Here is a 20,284-nt window from a genome sequence, read left to right on the forward strand (position 1 = left end):
CTGACGGGGGGGCGGGACCTCCCGCCTCCAGGGGTTGGCGCCCTGGCTCCCCGCGCGAAGCCGATTGGCTGCGCTCGGCGCAAGGGGCGGGGCGATTCGCCGGTGCGCGGCGCCATTCGGTAGGCGGAGGGAGACGGCGGGGAGGAGCCATGTTCAGAGCGGGAAGGAGGCCGGGATGACGCCCGGAGCCGCCATCTTGATTGGGGGCAGGGCATGGGAGGCACGGCGCTGGGCGCCATCTTGGGTACGGGCAAGCGGGTCCCCCTCGTGCACGTTGTGAGACCCGGCGCCGCCGCCATGTTGGGGGCGGGCAGGGAAGCCACGCGCCGCCGCCATCCCGGCTTAGGGGCGCCCGCCCGCCGTGCCCCTCGGGGGTCGCGCAGGGCCCAGGGGCTGGCTTAAAGTACAGGAGTGTGTGTGATCGCAGTTAATGTCTTAAGGATAAAGATTACCAGAGGGTGAGAGAGAGAGAGAGCTTGTGAGGTAAGACGTGAAACGTACCTGCCGGTCTGGGGCTCAGGTACGGTTGTGAGATTTTGGTGCCCAGCTCTCTTGCACGTCAGGGGCAGTTCAGTGCAAATTAGATCGGCTTGTCTCACTCTTAATGTCGGTCGTTACCTGTAGGCCTCACTTGTGCAGGGATTCGCGCGTATTCCAGGGATTTGGGGCTTGTCAAGCCTCTGGAAGATTTGTTTTACAAGTGCTGGGCCACTTGTGAATTTCAAAAGAATGTTGTGGCTTTGTGTGAGATCCTTCTGTGGCTCCTGCAGGGTGACCAGGCACCCTCGGATCCTCCCCAGCACTGCTCCATGGATTAAACGCTCTGTTTAAATGCACTATTTGCTCCTTGGGAATTCTAGTTGCCCATTCTCTGAGCCTCATTTGCCATCCCCCACGGGGATTAATTGGTCAGTTTATAGCTAATTTCTCGTTCTGCCCTCAGCCAGGCTCCTCTGTCCTGCCAGCCTTCCCACCCAGGGCTTTTCTGTGAATATATTTTGTAGTTTTGCCAAAGTACCTCTACCAGTGATAACCTGTAGAACACCATCACCTGGGCTGTGACACGGCAGTGTATGTGAGGGCTCAGAAAATTCATTTAAAAAACAAGAGTGCAAATGAAATCCCTGGGCAGTGTTTGTGCTTTGTGTCAGGCAGGTACAGACACGCATTTTGCGTTCTCGCGTCTCTCTCAAGCGCACACTTGACACGTGGGTAGGGAAGAGAAGAATTCAGAAGTGGAGGGGTCTTGTTCCCTCCCAAACACGTGTTGCTGTGCCAGGTGCTCTGACCAGAGCCCTCATTTCTCACTGGGGCAGTGCTCAGGGGTTGGTTTCAGTGGGCAGGATCAGGCATCTCCTGCCTGCTTCACTCTCATCGCCCTCTGTGAAATGCAGCTTCCCTCGGCCTTGGATCTTTCCAGGAGCTGGGAACTCTGGTTCCTGAATCTTCGCGTTACCGGGCTTCCAGTTTGGCCCCTGTGGAGTTTAAAACTGAGGAAAAACGTGTTCTGACCTATTGCTGAAGGCAGCTAAACCCATCTGAAACCACTGCCTCCTGCATATGAAAGGCTCAGCTGCTGCCTCAGATAAGAGATTTACAACTTCGATGAGGCAAAGAATGGGAAAATGATGAGATTATAGATCCTCTGTAGCTGAGAGGCAGAGAGATAAAGTGATCAAAGAGAGCAGGAATTTAGCTGCCAACACAAGCTCCCTTGGACTGTGCCTGGTTAAAGGTGTGTTTCCCATGGAGGTGTTTCTTCCATAAGTAAGGAATTTTGGTGGTAGAGGATGCTGTCGAGGTATTTTTTCCAATGTGGGGTATTTCTGTACCCTGAACACCCCACAAAGACTGAAAACATTCATTAACACTCATCACTGATCACAGGCCAGGGTCTGATTTTCTGGTAGCTGCTGAGATGACTTTATGGCATGTGTAGGTATTCCAGGTGCTTTTCAGGTATCTTCGGCAGAGTAAGCAGGTAAATTCCACCACAGGATTCCTGATTTTCCTTTCCAGAGGCCTTTCCTCTGCAGGTTTGGTCTGACTTGAAAGGCTCTTTAGGGTTTGTGCAAGCTCACGCTGATTTTCCACAGTCCTTGCAGAAGTGATGATTGTGCAACATTTTATCAGCCGTTTTCCTGCCATAGGAAGAGAATATTTTAGACAGCATCTGCTCAGGTACTATGGGACTACAAGTGACCAGTGACACTGTTGTGGTTTTCTCTGGGCCAAAGGGGAAAATGCTTTTAAGAACAAGATTACACTTGATATGAAAACACAGCAGGGAGCAGGACCAGCCCCTGTGTGTCCTTGTGTTTGTTTTGAAAAACAAACCCAGATGAAAATGACTGTATGAAAAAAAAAAACAAACCAAAAAAAACAGGAGGGCAAAGGGAAAAAAATGAATCAGCTTCTTTTGCATGATCCTACAGCAGAGTCCCACGTCCCACCCTGGTTCTGGCTCTGGTTCCTCTTGCCGGGAAGGGCTCTGGGGCACACCCAGTTTATTCCCTTTTTGAGCCTTTCCTGCATGTGTTATCTCTTGGCATTTAATTCACCAGCAGGGAAGAAAAACTCTCTGAAACAAGCAGGACCCTTTCCTGCCTGTTCCTTTTGTATTGTTACACAGCTCCCCAGCCTGTCTGGGGTCATGGACGCTTCTCTTTGCAACCTTGTCCTTCACAAGCTGGCAAAACCCTTCCCCTTCTCCTTCCTCTTCCACCCAACGTTTCTGCCAGTGGTTTGAAAAACAGAACCTTCCTAAAAAGGGGTGCAGTTCATGAACCCAAACCCCAGGGCACAGTGGGCACTGCTGCCAGTGGTTTGAAAACCAGAACCCTCCTACACGGGGTCCAGTTCATGAACCCCAACCCCAGGACACACTGGATATTTCTGCCAGGTTTGAAAGCCAGAATCCTCCTAAACAGGGCTGCAGTTCATGAACCCAAACCTTGGGGCACACTGGATACTGCTGCCAGTGGTTTGAAAACCAGAACCCTCCTAAAGGGAGTCCAGGGTTTGAAAACCAGAACCCTCCTAAATGGGGTCCAGTTCATGAACCCCAACCCCAGGGCACAGTGGGCACTGCTGCCAGGGTTTGAAAACCAGAACCTTCCTAAAAAGGGGTCCAGTTCATGAACCCAAACCCCGGGGCACACTGGGCACTGCTGCCAGGGTTTGAAAACCAGAACCTTCCTAAAAAGGGGTGCAGTTCATGAACCCAAACCCTGGGGCACACTGGATACTGCTGCCAGTGAATTGTTTTCCTGGAAGTTCCTCTCCTGCCTCATTATTCCCAGCAAGGCCCTAAACCAGGGAACTCTCACAGATGACTGTGCTACCACTGTAATCCCAAAAAAAACCCCAGGAGTCTCCAATCCTTCTGCTTCTCTCTGTGGCTTTTATTTACTTTCAACCCCTCTCAGCGAACACGGCGGTTTTATTTCAAAGCTTATTGGCAGCTTCAGCAGCATCTCATGGTGCCAGAACATTCTTCAGTGCCTCGTTCATGATGCCACATCACCGCTCTGGGAATGGTTAGTGCAGGGCAGGAGAGGAATCCGAGCAGGAGCTCAATCCCTGCTTTTGGGTTTGTCAGTCCAGCAGAAACCACCACGGCCTCCCCTCCTCGTGCCTGAGAGAAGGGACCAGGAGAGGGACCCAAAGTCCCTCTGCAGCTGGGGTGCTTGGAGGAGGAGGGGTGGGAGAGCTGGAATTCTGTCTCTCCTGGTCTGCATTGTGTTGATTCCAGCATCTGGGAGAGGTGCAGCTCGTACCTGCACACACGTGGCTTTCTGAGCAAGACACAGCCTGAATGAGGGGAGTGTTTCTTCCATTGATCCACGAGAGTTTGGCAGCATGGAGTGCTATCAAAGAGTGTTCTGACTGGTAGCTGGTAAATAAATGGGTTTGGAATTGAGCTGAATGTGCTGTCAGTAATAAAAAGTGGTTTTGGAGACTAATTTTTTTTACAAAGGCCTGCACAAGGGGGGATGACTGTGATTCTGTGATTCCTAACCCGTGTGTGGGCTCTCTGAGCAGGGTGTCAGTGACAGCTCTGCCACCACAGCACCGTGAGGCCTCCTGTGCAGGGCCAGAGCTGAGCAGGTGAGAAACACTGCAAGGCAGGAGAGCTGCACCTGGGCATGGCTTGTGCTGAGTGCCCCTTCTACAGCACCTACATGAACTTCACATTTGAAGCAGAATCGCAAGAACTCTCATTTTACGTCTTTCCTTCTTTTTAGTCCACGACACAAGAGGCTTTTTTCTGTATTTCTCCATGTTATTTCAGCACTTCCCTGTCCCCACGGCTCCTCCCGATGCTCTGGGCTGACTCATTTCCTGTGCGGGACTCAGCAGCCATTTCCTGGCTGTTCAACACAGCAGTTTTTTCCCCTCCTAGTTGGGGTTGGAGTGCTGAAGATCAGGCTATGGTTTGATGAATCTGTGGTTTTATTAATCTATGGTCTGATTATAACCCCTTCTCTTGCCCAGAAATCACCTGGCAGCACCTGGGGCTCATGGCAGCCCCTCCTCTCCTGGGCCCCAGGGTCCATGATTTGGACTCTGACATTAAATTCATCACTCTTAACATTGCCATCCTTCCAGTTACTGCAAACCAGATTTTCTCTTCATTCAACCCATTTCAGCTCATAATAAACAAGATTTTTAAAAAGCGCCACAAGGCAAAGTACTTGATCTCACAACACAGATCAAAGCCAGAGATTTTGATTTATTCCCTAAATTTGCTTATTGTCATTTGAGAAATCCAGATAAAACCTGTGTTTTTGTGTTAGACACAAGCTATCAGAAGGTTGTGTTGGTCCCTGTATTGATTCTGTGCCCATCATTCCACTTCTCCCCTCCAACCTGTGCTCCCAATTTCCTGAGCCACTTCTTATCCCCATCCCATCCTGTGAGTAACTTGTGGACAGCTCTTGGAGCTCAGGCATTGCCTGGCCATTGGAATGTCAACCTGAGCTGTCACAGCACTTTTGAGCAGCTTTTTCCTGCTGGATTTTTAATTATTCTTTTAATCATATTGGAAAACCTGGACTCATCAGCTTGCCTTAGACGTGGAGTGTTGGGGAAGAAACCCCCACACAGCAGGGATGCTGCCCTGGAGTCTGAATGGAGCACATGTGGAGGGCTGAGCCCTGAATAATTCATACCTGCAATGATTTATTCATGCCCAAAGCTGGATACCTCCCTGTGACTTTCCATTATCTCAAGGAGAAGGCAAAGGTTCCAATTCCATTCCTCTGTCCCCAGTACAGTGCCAGGACTCGGAGAAGGGGAACTGACATCTCTGCTGAGCAAAAGAGGCAACTCCTGCCCTTCAGTGCCACAGCTGTGGCCCCTGACACCCAAACTGAAATGCAGGGAAAGGTCCTTACACGTTTTTCAGAGAGAACAGTGGGTGAGCAAGCAGGTAAAGCTCTTTTCTATGAATACACAGGGAAACTGAGACCCTGAGGTCAGGATGGTTGCATGACAAAAGGTCATTTTCTGAGCATGGAAAGCAAGCCCTGACTCGGTGATGTGAAACCATCGAGCTGAGCTCGCTCTGCACCAGAAATTGCAGCGTTTCCCACTGTGAAGTTACAGACTCTGACACAGTTGATGCCACATTGCAGGATGATTTTCTGCCCTTCCAGAAACCTTGCAGGAATGCCTGGACAAAGAAAGCGGCAGCTCAGGCTCATCTTTCCTGCCTCCTGTGTGCTCTCAGAAAATACCATCAGGAGAGGTTTACAGGGCCATGCTCTGAGTTCCTGACCTGGGCGAGGATTCTGCAAGACATTCAAATTCCGTCTGTCTAGAAAGGCTGAAAGATGATCCCGTGTTTCAGAGAGTCTCCAGACCCCCAGGCAGCACTGCTCCTCACTGTCTGGTGTGAAATTTCCTAATTGTTTAACCTGCAATCCTGACTTTTTTTTTTTGTCCTTGAAATAGGCTCTGCATCAGCATAATTAAAAATGTCAAACAGGCTCGAGAGCCTCTCCAAGTTGCTAAAAATGAATGTGAATTTCCTCCCTGCAGCCTCGCTCCGTCTCTCCCTTGCTCTGGCCTCAGCTTTCCCGAGTGCCTGGTTCCAGCCCCTCAGCATAGTTTGCATTCCACTGCCAAGAATGAACATTTATTTATACAAACAACCCTTCTTCCAAGCACATCTCCCTCTATCCCAGGGCAGGGAAGTAAATGCTTGTCTGTCCATGGCTCCAGCTCTGCATTTCCTTCTTCTTTGTTTGCAGGGACAGATAAGTGCCATCCTGTTGCTTCCCTGTGCCCAGCAATGGCCTGAGAAGCTCCTTCCCTTCCTTGTAACAATTTGATTTTGTGACCCTCTTAAGGATAATGCCAATTTCCTGACCAACCTCTCGAGGGGGCTCAGCAATAATTTCCAGAGTTGCAGCATGGGGGGCTCTGCAGGACTTTGAGAGGACTCATCCCCCCAGATCTGCTTCTGTCCCAGCACACCATAGCCTGGTGTTCCCAGTTTAGCAGTGCTGTACTGGTTCTCCCAGCAGTGAGGGGAGGTGGGGCAGTGCTGCAGGGCTGAGGGGAGGCAGGTGCAGCTCATGCATTATTGCTGCAGCCTCTCCATCCCTCACCTGTGATTGTTCCTGAAACCTTAGCTCTGTCCACAGGTGTCTCCTGTTGCATCTGCCATTCAGATGGATACAGATGCCAGATGATTCCAGACAGGAGAATGTCCCAGTCTGAGCAGGGGTCATTTAAATGAAAAAGGGCCCTGACAGAGAGGCACCTGCAGAGCATCCAGGGATGCTCCCTGGGGTGTGGAGCCTGCCTGCTGCTCGCTCCCTGCTCTGAACACAGGATTTTACAGGTAGAAATGGCAGCAACATTTGAAGAGGTGTCCACAGTATAAAAGGAGGTGTGTGTGTCCCCAGGGCAGGCAGATCACACAGGTGTGTACAGCCCAGTACTGCCCCTGTGCTCCTCCATGTTTGTGTTTGCACCCCCCTATAATCTGTGCTGCGTGTGGTTCCCCTGGAGCTGAGTGGGACATGAGAGACTCCAAAGACAGAAGGAACAAGAGGACAGGAGGGATTGCCCAAATCCTGCTCCCCCTTTCCCCAAATCTGTCTTTTGGTGCCACACATGGCAGTTCAGGAGCCTTGGCCGTGCAGCTTGTTTCCATGCTGAGTCAAGAACAAAGATGTCCAAACACAGCTGGCTCAGAGAGGGTGGGGACAGCCACGCTCTGTGCCCAGAGAGGATGGGGACAGCCACGCTCTGTGCCCAGAGAGGATGGGGACAGCCATGCTCTGTGCCTGCCATGAGCCCCATTGTCATCCCAGCCAAGATCGACATCATTTCCCCAGGGCTGCAGCTCTATTAAACACAAAGCTTCAAATTATTTCCTACTTGGATCAAAGATGTGTTTGTTCCAGTGGCACTCAAGTTTAAAAGGCAGTGCTGGGCATGAATGAAACCTTCCCAGAGGCAGCTGCTGAGGCTCAATTGGTTTGTCAGTACTGTAGTTATGCTGTGGGCATCTCGTGTGGTTGCTGGCCCGTATGTTCCCAAAGGATGTTGTGCAGTGGAACAGCTCAGGGAAGCCTTGCTCTATGGTTAAAGGGCTTTTGCTTTCATGGTGTGAAGGTTTGCTCATGCTTCAGATGGTGAAAGTGTTCAGGAATCTCACTTTGTGATTGCAGACTCAAAGCCAAAGCACTCTGGATCAAACTGGGTGGAAGTGTATGAAGGGACACAACAGCCTGTGTGCAGAACCATGGAATTGGGGGTTTGATTGTGGTCTGGGGTCTGGGTGAGCAGCCTGCTCCCTAAATGCTGTCTCCTGGACTGCATTGTACAGCAGATGCTCCCTGTGACAGACAGGAGGTGAAGGAAGCCTGCTGGAGTATGAAATTAAGCATTAAAAGAACATGAAGGCAGGAAGATGCAGCATGTGAAGTCAGGGAGAACTGAGAACACTGGCCATGCCAAAGGAACAAAAGAAACTCAATATCCTTTAGAAGTGTTAATATTTAATTGGTGAGCTCTCTGATACCAAGGCAGTGACAATGACAGGAGCCCGTGCTAAGCTGTCTCATGGGGCCCCAGCATCCCCAAAACACAGGCACAGGGCTCCTTGTGGGCACAGCCATCAGTTCTGTGTGCACCACAGCACCGAATTCCTGGTTTGGGGTAAAACCAGCATGACCACAGCCCAAAAGAGGCTCCCAGTGCCTGGCAGCAGGTCTGGAAGTTGGGGATGTGTCACTCCTGGCTGCCTCCTGTGCAGGCACTACCTGCGCCTTCAGCCAGGGGAGCGTTTCCGTGAGCTCACTCACTCTCCCTGTGGAGCTAAGTTCCCTCCTGAGGGGTTACATTTGTAGTTGTAGTATTGCAGTTCAGCTACATTTTCTTACTTGAAGGTCAGGGCTCAAAAAAATACATGACAATACTTTATTTATTGAGAAATTACTTTGTTCCACAGTGCAAGATGACAGGTTCCTTCTGCAGCAGGTGGAAGTGAGTTCTCAGAATCCTTCCCTCAGGGACACTTTCAGCTGAGAACTCCAGATCCAAACCACCCCTTGGCTCTGGTTTCTGTGGAATCTGTTGAGTGGAGTTGCTTGGTTTGCTCCTCCTCATGCTCTGGGCAGGGTGTTGCAGCTGCAGCTCTCCTGGATCCAAGGCCAAGTGTGTGTTTCTTGTCCAAAGGATCATCCAGCTGTGGGGTTTTTATCTCTAAGGCTCTCAGGGAGTGGGGGACAGCAATCTCCAGACCCTGCTGGTCCAGGTGGCCACTCAGAGCCCAACTAAGCCCAACTAGGCTCTCAGGACAGAGAGCTTTGCTCACAGCTTCCATCCCACCCCAGGGACTGGCAGCTGGCTCTGAGTTCCCTTTCCTAACAAACACCTGTCTCCCCTCTCTCCTAGGCTGCCCTGTGCCCTGGATGGGATCCTGTCCTTGGGCAGTGCTCTGCTCTGTGGGAGGCTGCCTGCCTGACCTTGGAGCAGGTAAGGGAGGCAGGGGCACGGCAAAACGAGGGCAGAGTAGAAAATTGAGCAGGAGCCAAGGCTCCAAAGGTGGGAGCCTCTAAGTCTCACTGGTGGCATCACCAGGGAGCCTGTGGCCAAAACCCTGGCGTGCTGCTCAGGGGGATGTTGAACCTGGGGCTCCTTTTGTGCTCCCCATGGCAGAGATCCAGCAGGGACTGGAAGGAGCCATCCCACAGCCGGGGAGCTTCCCCTCCCTGCAAGGTACTTTGTTACCAGCACTGTTACCAGCAGTGTTTTTTCCTGCCTCCAGGAGCCATTTCCCATCACATCCCAGCAAACCTCTGGAAACACCTGGGGTGCAGAAGCGAACGTGAGTGTTTGCCTGGTGCTGGTGAGATGAGTCCTGCACCCCAGGCTGAGTCACCTCAATTTCAGAGGCTTTGGACAGGGGTAGGAAGGAGCTGAGGTGTCAGTCACTAAAGATGGTTTGTATTGCAAAAGAAGTAGGTTACCATGTCCCATTGTGAGCAATTACATCTAATTACAAGTCACAGATCGACCACAAATACTATTTAATAACAAATTGCTGCCACACTCCAGCCAGAGCGTGCTGGGGGAACGTGAGCTCTGCTCTGTGGGCAGGTGGGACAGCAGGGGACAGGGTCTGGTGCCAGCCCCAAAACTGGGGTGAAACTCTGGCTGCTGTGTCCTGTTCCCAGCAGTGCTCTGTGGGTTTGGCTTGGATCGGATTGGTTCAGTTCAGTTTAGCAGATGGTTGACGAAGCACCTTGTGTCACACGATGGTTTTTAGTTAAACTTTAAAAGGCTGCTCAGAAATGTAAAAAACCGCAATAAACTTCCTGAGAATTAAACAAAACACCATTTGCGCCCTCCCCTCTCAGAGCCGGCTGTTCGCTTTGGCTTTTGGTCCCGGTGGAGCAGCACGGCCCGAGCCCGGCCCGGGGACTCGCTCCTCCCGGCCCTGCCCACCGGTGCTGCGGGGCTGCCGCTCCCGGCGGGGCCGGGGCGAGCACCGGGGGCTGAGCGCCCCCTGCCGGTACCGGCACCGAGCTTCCCCTGCCGGTACCGGCACCGAGCTCCCCCTGCCGGTACCGAGCGCTCTCCGCCGGTACCGGAGCCGAGCTCCCCCTGTCGGTACCGGAGCCGAGCTCCCTCTGCCGGTACCGGCACCGAGCTCCCCCTGCCGGTACCGGGACCGAGCTCCCCCTGCCGGTACCGAGCGCTCTCCGCCGGTACCGGGGCCGAGCTCCCCCTGCCGGTACCGGGACCGAGCTCTCCCTGCCGGTACCGGAGCCGAGCTCTCCCTGCCGGTACCGGGCGCCCTCCGCCAGTACCGGAGCCGAGCTCCCCCTTCCGGTACCGAGCCGAGCTCCCCCTGCCGGTACCGGCACCGAGCTCCTCCTGCCGGTACCGAGCGCCCTCCGCCGGTACCGGAGCCAAGCTCCCCTTTCCGGTACCGGGGCCGAACGCACAAAAGAAACTCAATATCCTTTAGAAGTTTTAATATCTAATTGGTGAGCTCTCTGATACCGCTCGGCTCCAGTACCGGAGCCGAGCTCCCCCTGCCGGTACCGGAACCGATCTCCTCCTGCCTGTACCGGGACCGAGCACTCTCCGCCGGTACCGGAGCCGAGCTCCCCCTGCCGGTACCGGGCAGCTCCGGCCGCGGGGAGCAGGAACAAAAGGATTCCCGTTCCACGTCGTTCCCGGGTGTTTGGCGAGCCCGGCGTGTTCCAACGCGGCAGAACCGGGAGGAGCAAAGGGGGAGGTACCGGAGCCACCCGGTGCCCGGTGCTTGGCGACAAACCCCGAGAGCAGAAACAACACAGCGCTGCTCTCAAGGTGAAGAAAAGGAAGTTTATTTTCTGACTCCAGCATTTACAGTTTTCCAAAAGTGACAGTGGATTGGAGGGTGACAGTGCCACCTCTGCAATGGCACTGGACAAACCAACAGTCCATCAAATTTCTCCTCCATAAAAGAATAATAAGTTATTTACAGGAAGCGTGGGAGAAAGTTTGTTACGAGAATGTGAATATCAGAAGGCTTAGAAAATCTTTAAAAATCAGGGTGACACCCCCAGGGTACTGGCACAGGTGTGAGGTGCCCCCAGACTCCACCTTGACACTGTGACAGTGACACTGCAGCATTTCCTGCCCAGGTCACAGATTTGGCCTTTGCTGATTGCAGCTTTCCAACTTCCTCCTGGGAAATACAACGTGAGCTCCTATTAATAGAAGTTCATGGTTTCCAATGGATTTTTTTTCCCTTCACTCAGGCTGGTTTGGTGGCTGATCCCTGTTTGGTGGCCCAGGCAGCGCTGTGTCAGCTGCCCGTGGCTTTTATTAGATTTTTGGATTTATTTGGATTTTTCAGAGGCCTTGATTCAGTGCTCACAGTTGCATCCCAGGCCAGTGGCTCTGGAACTCAGCCCCTCAGGAGCAGAGATAATTGGAACTCAGGGAAAAAGTGATGTCCGAGTCTTTGAACAAAAAATAAGTCTTGTTTAAGGAATGTGGTGCTGGAGGGCAGTGTTTGCCAGCAGGGTCCATCTCCCTCTTGGTGCCTGCAGTCAGATCCTGCCCTCCACAGACACTCCCGGTGGGATTTTGTGGGAGCCTCTCTCAAAATGGAGGCACGGTGCCCTGGAGCAAGCACAGGATGGATCCTGGGAATTGTATTTCTGCAAGCTGGAAGGATGTGGGCAAGCAGGAAGAGAGCTGAAGAGGTGCTCAGAAGATTCTTGTACAGGGCAGATGAGGAGGCAAACAAACGATGTAGAGAACGGGAAAACCAATTTGTTAGGAAATGATGGCTCCATCCCCTGGGCTCCTGCTGAGGAGGGTGGGACAAGCCCCATGAATTCTGGCAGCCATGAGCTGCAGCTGCTCCACTCAGCTCCTGTGCTGCAGCCAGATGTGTTTGAGTGCAGCTTCAGCCCTTCCTGCCCTGACACAGCCCCAGCAGTGCCTCCGTGCCCCACACGTGTGTTTGGGGGCTGTCCCAGCTCCCCTCACCTCCAGGGAGGGCTTCCCAAGGGGGCAGGAGTCAAGTTTAAGCTCTGCTCTTCTGTATCCTGTTGTTTTCCTAACAGGATTGTTGCAGTTTCCTGCACTGTCTTATCTGGAGCAGGGAAGTCAGAGCTCTCCAATTCTCTGGCTCTGGGTGCATGTCCCAGGTTCTAATCTGCAAAACAGGCGCTGGAGGCCGTGAGAGGCACCAGGCAGGGCTGTCACAGGGCAATGGGACAAGGACACGGGGAGGCAAAGGGCTTTTAGTGCCTCCAAATTAATGCCTTTATGTAGTGCTCCTGTTTGCACAAGGCTGTGTCTGTTTTATGGGTTCAGGCCTTCAGCACACCTGGGAGGGGGACAGGGGAAGATCCCAGTGGTGACAATCTCAGGTCACTCTGTGTCTGACAGAGCTTAGAGGAGGATAAATCTCAGAAAGTGCTGAGTTTGCTCTCCCCCCCTGCCACCAAGGACTCAAAGGACACACATAAAGTCTTAAAACAAAAAAAAAAAAAAAAAGCTTTTTTTGAGCTTCCATGTTTCAGTCCAGCTCAAAGTTCAGTCTCCCCTGAAGTGCTGGAGGCTCTTGTGAAATTACCTGGCCACATTTTCTGGAATACAGAGGTAAAATCAGTACCCACAGCACTGAGGCCTGGAAAGCTGTGCAGAGCAGGGCCTGAGAAAGCCAAACCTTGTAGATTAAAAAAAACCAAAAAAAACAAAAAAAACCAAAAAACAAACCAACAAAAAAAACCAAAAAAAACCAACCCAAAAACCCCCAAAAAACCAAACCCCAAATAACCAAAAACAAACAAGCAAACAAACAAAATAAAACAACCAAAAAACCCCCAAAAAACACTAACCCCCCAAAAAACTCCAAATCCAACCAAACAAACAAACAAAACCCCCCCAAAAAAACCCAACAAAAAACCCCAAACCAAAAAAACTCCCAACTTTATTTTTTTCCATGAGTGAGCCTGAATTTACCTAACTGTAGGTTTTAGCAGTAGACTGAATTCCCTGTGGGTTTAAAAAAAAAAATAAAATCCTTTACTGTACAGCTCTGGAATGTCCTGTTTTCCTGCAGAAAGGTGTGGGTCCTGTACACAGTGTCCATTATCAGATGGGAGCCTCTCCTGGAAAGAGGATTAACCCACAACATCACTCCAGGCCACACAGACACTGAATCAGGCACAAGGCTCCAAAACAAGCAAAAAGCCCCAAACTCTAAGCCCAGACCCTTCCCCAGGGCTGCAGGTAAAAACTGTGGCAAAGATCAAGATGGATTTTTATTATTCAAAGGGAATTCACCTACGCCAGTTGAGCCTTTGGGGGAAGGACAGTGGTCATTTTTCTCACTCAGCTGTGACTGTGAATTCCACTTGCCATTCCTTTGAGGGAATCTCAGCTGCTGGAAATCTGAGGGTCACAGCAGCCTGAGGGGTCTGTAGCTGAGCTCCAGAACCTGTGCTGGGAACTAAACAGCAAGGGAAGAATAAAAGGCTTTTCTTTCAAAGAGATCAGGAAGAGGAAGACATGTGCCTGGAGATAAGGGGAGATAAAAGCATTCCATTGGCAGGGGCCTGTGATAGGGATCAAGATGTTCATCTGCCAAGTCAGTGATTTTGTGGCCCTGTGACCACTGGGAGCTTCCCGTTCCTGTTACCTTTTCCCACACTGACTGAAGGCACCAGATTGTTGGCATGGAAGTTCCTTTGAGTCTGTCTGAATGGCTCAGCCCTTTCAGGGAATTGCACAGGCTGAACTCGAAGGTGAAATTCTCTTTTGCTTCAGGAGGGAAAATGGTTCTTCCCCAAGTAGGCTGAACTTGGAAGATGAAATTCTCTTTTGCTTCAGGAGGGAAAATGGTTCTGCCCCAAGTAGGCTGAACTTGGAAGATGAAATTCTCTTTTGCTTCAGGAGGGAAAATGGTTCTGCCCCAAGTTCAGTTTGTAGGGAGGGCTCAGTGGGAGCAGGCTGTGAGCTGCCCTGGCCTGAGGAGGTCAAACACCTCTGGGGAGAAGCTTGGGCAGAGCCTCTGAGGGGTCAGGGCAGCTGAAATGGCCATTGGAGGTGACTCCCTGCCCTGTTTGCCCAGGTTCATCAGGAGTGAGCTCACAGGAACAGTAGATCCCATACAAGGCCTTGATTAACATCAGGAGCTCAAATTGCATTTGCTGCTTCCAAAAAAGGCTTTTATTATCTGATTTTTTTTTGTTAAAGCAGCAGCAGATTTCAGTAAAAAATTCTCAGTCAATCCCGCCTTTGCACATTCCACATGCTGGCACGTGCATCAGCCAAGCATTTGGGCTAAAATTATCTGTGCTATCATTAGGAAGGAACATATGGATTGATGGAAGTGCAGCAAGGAGCTGTGTGCTGTGCTGCAGGCTCACCCTGAAGGGAGCAGCTCCTGGTCAGCTGGCACCTGTGAGAGGTGTGAGCTGTTCCCTTTGGGCACGAGAGCCAGTGTGTTGTGGGCTGTGCTGGATGGGCACAGCACTCACAGCCATTCCTGCCCCTGGGCTGTTGGCTTCACCCTCAATTTGCACCTCAGGCAGCCTTCACCCTCACCCTCTGAGTGTCAGACTCCTGAGATACAGCCCTGTGGGCAAGCACTGAGTTCATGGATTGCAGCTGGGATGGGCTTCTCCCACCTTGCCCAGCTCTCTGGGAGAGCAGGAGCCCCAGGGCTGGAGCTCCTGTGCCTGCTCAGGTGTGCTCAGGTGTCCTCAGGTTGCTCAGGTGTGCTCAGCTGTGCTCAGCTGTGCTCAGCTGTGCTCAGGTGTGCTCTCAGCAGCACGTGCTCACACACCACCAGTCAGGGCCTGTTCTCCCCAAGAGCTGAGCTCTGTGTAGCCAGAACTGCTCAAGGAACCACTTTTGACAAGGTTCCAGTGTTCTCAGCCTTGCCTCTTTTCCCATCACTGATTGCAAAGCTTTTAATTAACCATGGGCTGAGATGTGAGGGTGTGGTGTCAGCGATGGCTCCTGGGCTGCTGTGGTGCTGAGGGCATGCTACATGTCCCCTGTGACACAGGAATGACTTCCAGGCTGCTGCATGGAGCCTTCCAGACAGATGGGAGAGTTTAAACTAAATCAGATTTAGTCTCTAATATAAACACAAGTTGCATGTGCAAGTCCTTCAGTTGGGAAACTGCCTCTTGTTCCTGTTTGCAAAGTCAGAGGATGTCAGGCTGAAGCAGCCTCACTATTCCTTGTCCTCTCTCTGCAGTTCAGCACTTAGAGACACAGAGCTTGCCAGCCCCAGAGTGCTGAAGGAATGGCTTGCAGAGTTCAGTTTGTAAAATTCTATTTTCAGTGTTTATATTTAGTTTCCGTTCCATTGATGTTGCAGAGGCTGATCCTGCAAATATTTACCCCAGGCAGGTTTTGTGTGTAGAGTTCCTGGGAGTGCAGTGGGAGCTCAGCCCAGGGAGGGCACAGCTCTGCAGTGGGCTGAGCATGGAGAAATTCAGTTGTATCTTCTGGTCAGGGTTTTATATATATACATAAACACTTCTCCACGTATATAGCACACACATGTGATGATCCTTTCAGGTTCTGAGAGAGAAAGGCCACTCAAAGCATCACTTACTGATCCCCACCTGAGAGAAGGCTCAGTGAGACAGAAAGCAGCAGCATGGTGAGTGTTCTGTTATGGCATAAATGATAGCACAGACAAGAAAGAAAGAACAAATTGATTTTTAAAAGGAGTCCTGAGATGTGATTGCTGGTCTAGAATTATTGCACTGCTGGGGAGGGACAGAAAGAGCCCCAAGAACTGCTCTTGTCTGCTTCTCTCTCACTCATGTTCTCTCCAACACCTTTACAGAGTGAGAGCACCAGTGACAGAGGGTGCAGCAGTACCAGTTCCCTGCAAGCAGATCTCTCCAACCTTGTGATCTGGGCACACACTCATGGCACCATCTGCAACCAGATCCCAGGCCTGGAATTTATGCAGAACACAGATCATGTGAGCAGTGACAACGCTGTGCTGTGGATGTGCAGAGCTGGACATGCCTACCACTGGCACTGTGGGAAGTCACACAGCACAGGTGAAGAAGTGACTGAGGCTGTAGGAGGGAGAAGGAGGCTCCTGTCCTCTGAGTCTTTGGCAAGAGAATCCAGCTTTGAGGAAAAGAAGCTCAGGCTGACCCCATCCTCTTTTGGGGTGGACCAAGAAGATTCTGGGAGCACAGGGTCGTGTGGCAGATCCCAGGGGGTCGCTGAGCAGAAGGCTGACAGCCCCTACACAAGGAATAATGAGCCCAAGGGGAGTCAAAATAGCAGGAAAGCCAAATTCTCTGCAGCAGAGCAGCACTTCTCCATGTCTGGTAGCAGAGTCCAGACTGGTGAACAGGATGTGAAGTCCAAAAGGTACAAAGACACAGAGATCGTTATCTCTGATGAAGAGCAGTGTGAGGCAGATGAAGACAGCAAAGGAGACAGAATCAGCCAGGACAATGTGCCAGAGCCATCTGCTGAGAAGTTGCAGATGCACCACTGCCAGGAGATGGCATTGCACCAGCCAACAGCCTCCCAAAAAACTGCCTTTGCCCCTACAGCAAAGCCACCCCTAGCCCGTGCCTACATTCTGCAGGATCCTGTCAGCAGCTCAGAGGATCTGAGCAGGAACATCCTGAGGCTGGCTCCCACCACTGCTGCAGGGCCCGTGGCTGATGCTTGCAGAGCAAGGAGCCTCCCAGGGTCAGCAGCACCAAAGGGATGTCCCAAACCCCTTCCTGTCCCCAGCACTGAAGCCCAGCCTGAATCACCGCCCTCAGTGATGTTCTTTGAGCTCCAAGCCACTGCTGCTGTTCAGCAACATCTCCAGCTGAGCCCTTCAGAGTGTGGCACACTGGGAATGGGCTCCAGTGGGGATGGTGCTGAGAACGTGGGTGAGGACAGTGAGACATCAGGATCTGAGCAGACACCTTGTTCTTCAGCCTTCCAGAGTCCAGAGACACATCCACCTGCAGCCTCAAATGGAGGTAAGGCAGCGTGGAGTTCTGTGCCTGCAGGGGTGTGGGGGTGTTCCATTAATCACTTTCCCAAAATATCCAAGGAGTTCACATCACTGCCAAGATTTGTACTGCAGCATCCAAGGAAATCTCTTGGATTTGGGGCACTCCTGTTTCTGCTTGAGGGGACTGTAAAGCTCCCTGCCTAAAGGAATTGGTGCTTTTGTAGGGAATGCCCTTCTCTGGGGGTACCCAAAGGTGTTCTTGGCTGTGCCCCAGCCCCAACATCCCAGTTTGAATACTTTGGTCTTCCACTTTACCCAGTACCCCCACACAGTACGTTGGTTGTACTTGAGAGAGTCCCTGTGGGAAACTGGAGCTGGAGCAGGGAACTCAGGTCTCAAGAGAAAGAAACAAGAGGAAATAATGCAGAGAAATTGTGGCCAAAGCTCTGGCTGCACCAAGGCCAGTGGCAAAACTTCCCAGTGCTGCCAGTGGCAGCAGAGTTGTCAGTCCTGCACAGGAAATGCAGGACTCCACACGTTGCTTTAGTACTTTCAAGAATTAAGATTTTTGTATGTGCTGTCCTGCAGCACAGGGGCCTGGGCATGTCCTTGTGAAGGGTAGAGGTTGCTGAGGCAGCATTTGGGGTCTGCCTGGGATGTGCTTACAGCACCAGGGCTGGTCCTGAAAAGGCTTAGGGGTTGTTGTTCCTTGTGGAGCCATAACCACACAAACTGCCGCAGTTGGGGTTTGGGAGCAGTATTTTACTATTTTCATAACTGACATCATGTGTCATGTGAAGGGACTGGGAATTCTTCTGGGAATGTCTGTAGTAGCTGTTTCTGCCAAGGTGACTGGCTCATGGCTCAGAGGAGGCCTCAGCATTATTGATTCATGAGCTGTTCCTCTCTGCACCTGGAGCAGCCAGTACAAAACAGGCCAAAACCCCAAAAAAGTGGGGCAGCCATCAGTCTTTCAGGATGACAGATAAGCCTGTAGGAAAGAACCTGGTGCAAAAAGGGTTCTAGGTGTTGGCTCATGAGCCCTTTTCCATCACCCCATCCTCAGCCCTGGACGAGTCACAGGCGAGCAGATGGAGCTTTCCAGCAATCCAAAGAATTCATTTCTCATGCTACATCGAACTGGGTGGATGTGGGATTGCCATGGCAACTTGAGAGAGAGCCCAACTGGAATCCTGGCAATCCTTTAAACAAAATCATAGTAGACTTTTACTCACCTGTGTGTTCTCCCTCACCATCCACCCCAACCTTTGGTTCATGCTTTTATTTCATGGTGAAAGGGAAATTTCCCTGTATGGCAGTGAGCAGGGCCAGCTGCCAAGGGAGAGAGACCCAATTTCCCCTGGAGAGCTGGGCACTGTTGGGTTGTGCTGTCTTGTGGAGAACACAAATATGACCCAGAGTTCTTGGGGAAGGGGTTTGGGAGAGTCCTGTCCTCTCAGAATGGCTTCCAGAAAGCAGATAGACACTATCCTGTATCTCCTTGTGTTTTACTGATCTTTGTGGATTCTTCCTGTCCACAAAACTATGTCTTGTCCTTTAGATGTGCTGAACAAGCAGAAGAAAAAGAAAAGCAATAGCACTGCAGACATAAAAGTGTTTGAAGAGTGGCTGAGGGGGCACCACCCCTCCGAGACACGCAAGATCCACAGGCTGCCTCCTGCAGACCTCGACCACTACCTGCTCTCCTTCTTCACATCTACCAAAAAACAGAATGGCATGGACTTTTCTGCCAATTCCTTAAACACCTTCCGGTGCAACATCAACAGGTACCTCCAGCAGCACAACTACCAGTACAGCATATTGAGAGGGCCAGAGTTCAAGGCCTCTCAGGAAGCCTATAAATTAAAACATCATTATCTGTTTCAAAAGAAGAAGGAAGAGTGGAATGTTGTGGAGAACCTGACAGGTGAAGATGTGGCAAATCTTCTTGAGAAGGGAATTTTAAGCAAGACAAACCCTCAGGGCTTGTTGCGCCTTGTATTCACCAACCTCATTAGGGGGTTTGGGGCAAACACCCACCACCAGGCCCACCAGCTGTACTGGGGACAGGTGGTGCTGAGGAAGACCAAAGGAGAGGTGGAGTACTTGGAGTGGAAGGATGATCTGAGCCCTGAGGGAAATGAAGGGGAGCTAAACCCACGGCTCTTTGCCAAGCCTGAGGATCCAGAGAACTGCCCGGTCTCCAGTTACAAGGAGTATGCCAGGAGGAGGCCAGCAGACATGCTGGAGGACAACCACCCTCTTTACCTGTCTCCCAAGTCACTGTACTCTGTCTGGGACAAAGTGTGGTACATCAGGAAGGCACTGTCAAAAGCCAGAATTGATAAAATCTTGAAAGTTATTACGCAGGATGTCAGAGGAGCAGTAAGGAAGACCAAGAAATAGGGGTGTCCCTTCAGCTTTGCCCCTTCAACCACCCCAAGGCTGCTCTGAAACACAATTCTACTGCAATATTTGGTGTAGGTTGAGAACAGACAACCTTCTGCTGAGCTTCACCTTGGCACTGAAGGTACCTACAGATCTGCAGTGCCTTGGCTTTCAGGGAAGTTCCTTTGTTGTTGTTTCTGTTACTGGAATTGATAATTCAGTGGGTTAATGAGAGTCCTCAGTTTCACATTTGCCAAACGAGTTAATGTTCTACCACACAGTCAATGCTGTTAGAAACCACCACTGCTGACCCAGAGAGGGCTTGGGGGTGGCAGAGCCTGGCCAGGAGTGTCAGCTGCACCCACATTTTGAGGCTGACACCCTACAAGCTCAGCCTGTGGGAAAGGATGAGCAACAGGAGCGCGATGATGCCGCCAATCCCAACCTTGCAGGAACATTTCTGACAAGGTTCAGGTCATTTCCCTTAGGGAAAGATTTGTAGATTGAAGAAGTTGTGGCTGTTTTAAGAAGTTATTTAAAGTGTCTGACAATGTTGAAAGGTTTTATGGTAAGTGGTTTCCCTGGAATGCAAAACACAACTCCACAAAGGCACTGGGAGGTGTGCTCAGCACTGTTACAGCTCAGTCAGGTTTTTGGGTGCATTGTTGGCAGAGCCAAATAAAAGAACCTTTAATTCAGTCCTATCTGTCTGTGTCTGAACAGCAGGTGATGCTTTCCTGGAACACTGCTGTGTTCCTTGTTGTGCTCAGTCTCCCCTGCTCCCAGCCCAGAGGCACAGAGCTTTGGGCCCTTTGAAGCCCTAGGAGCCGTTCCCATGGTGTCAAACAAAGCCTTGGGGGTCAAGCTCTTTGCCCCAGTTGGTCCCATCCAACCAATTGAACATCAAGAAGTAACATC

The 20,284-nt window shown here is 51.3% G+C and overlaps 1 protein-coding gene across 1 annotated transcript; it reads left to right on the plus strand.

Annotated features, from left to right (window-relative positions):
* The first annotated feature begins 261 nt into the window (after positions 1 to 261).
* LOC139602315 (uncharacterized protein KIAA1958 homolog) lies at positions 262 to 20,064 on the plus strand. Its single transcript, XM_071452057.1, has 5 exons — positions 262 to 483; positions 8,917 to 8,997; positions 15,571 to 15,655; positions 15,845 to 17,003; positions 18,540 to 20,064. The coding sequence occupies exons 3-5, from the start codon at positions 15,653 to 15,655 to the stop codon at positions 19,382 to 19,384; spliced, it is 2,007 nt and encodes a 668-aa protein (XP_071308158.1). The 5' UTR covers positions 262 to 483; positions 8,917 to 8,997; positions 15,571 to 15,652; the 3' UTR covers positions 19,385 to 20,064.
* The last annotated feature ends 220 nt before the right edge of the window (positions 20,065 to 20,284 follow it).

Source organism: Agelaius tricolor, unplaced genomic scaffold (genome assembly GCF_023055355.1).
Source record: "Agelaius tricolor isolate 1412-34295 unplaced genomic scaffold, bAgeTri1.0.p SCAF_33, whole genome shotgun sequence".
Taxonomy (NCBI): domain Eukaryota; kingdom Metazoa; phylum Chordata; class Aves; order Passeriformes; family Icteridae; genus Agelaius; species Agelaius tricolor.

Excerpts from the sequence above, each read along its gene's own strand:
- LOC139602315 (XM_071452057.1), top strand. Across the intron at positions 17,004-18,539 it reads ACCTGCAGCCTCAAATGGAG|ATGTGCTGAACAAGCAGAAG; the intron begins GTAAGGCAGCGT and ends CTTGTCCTTTAG.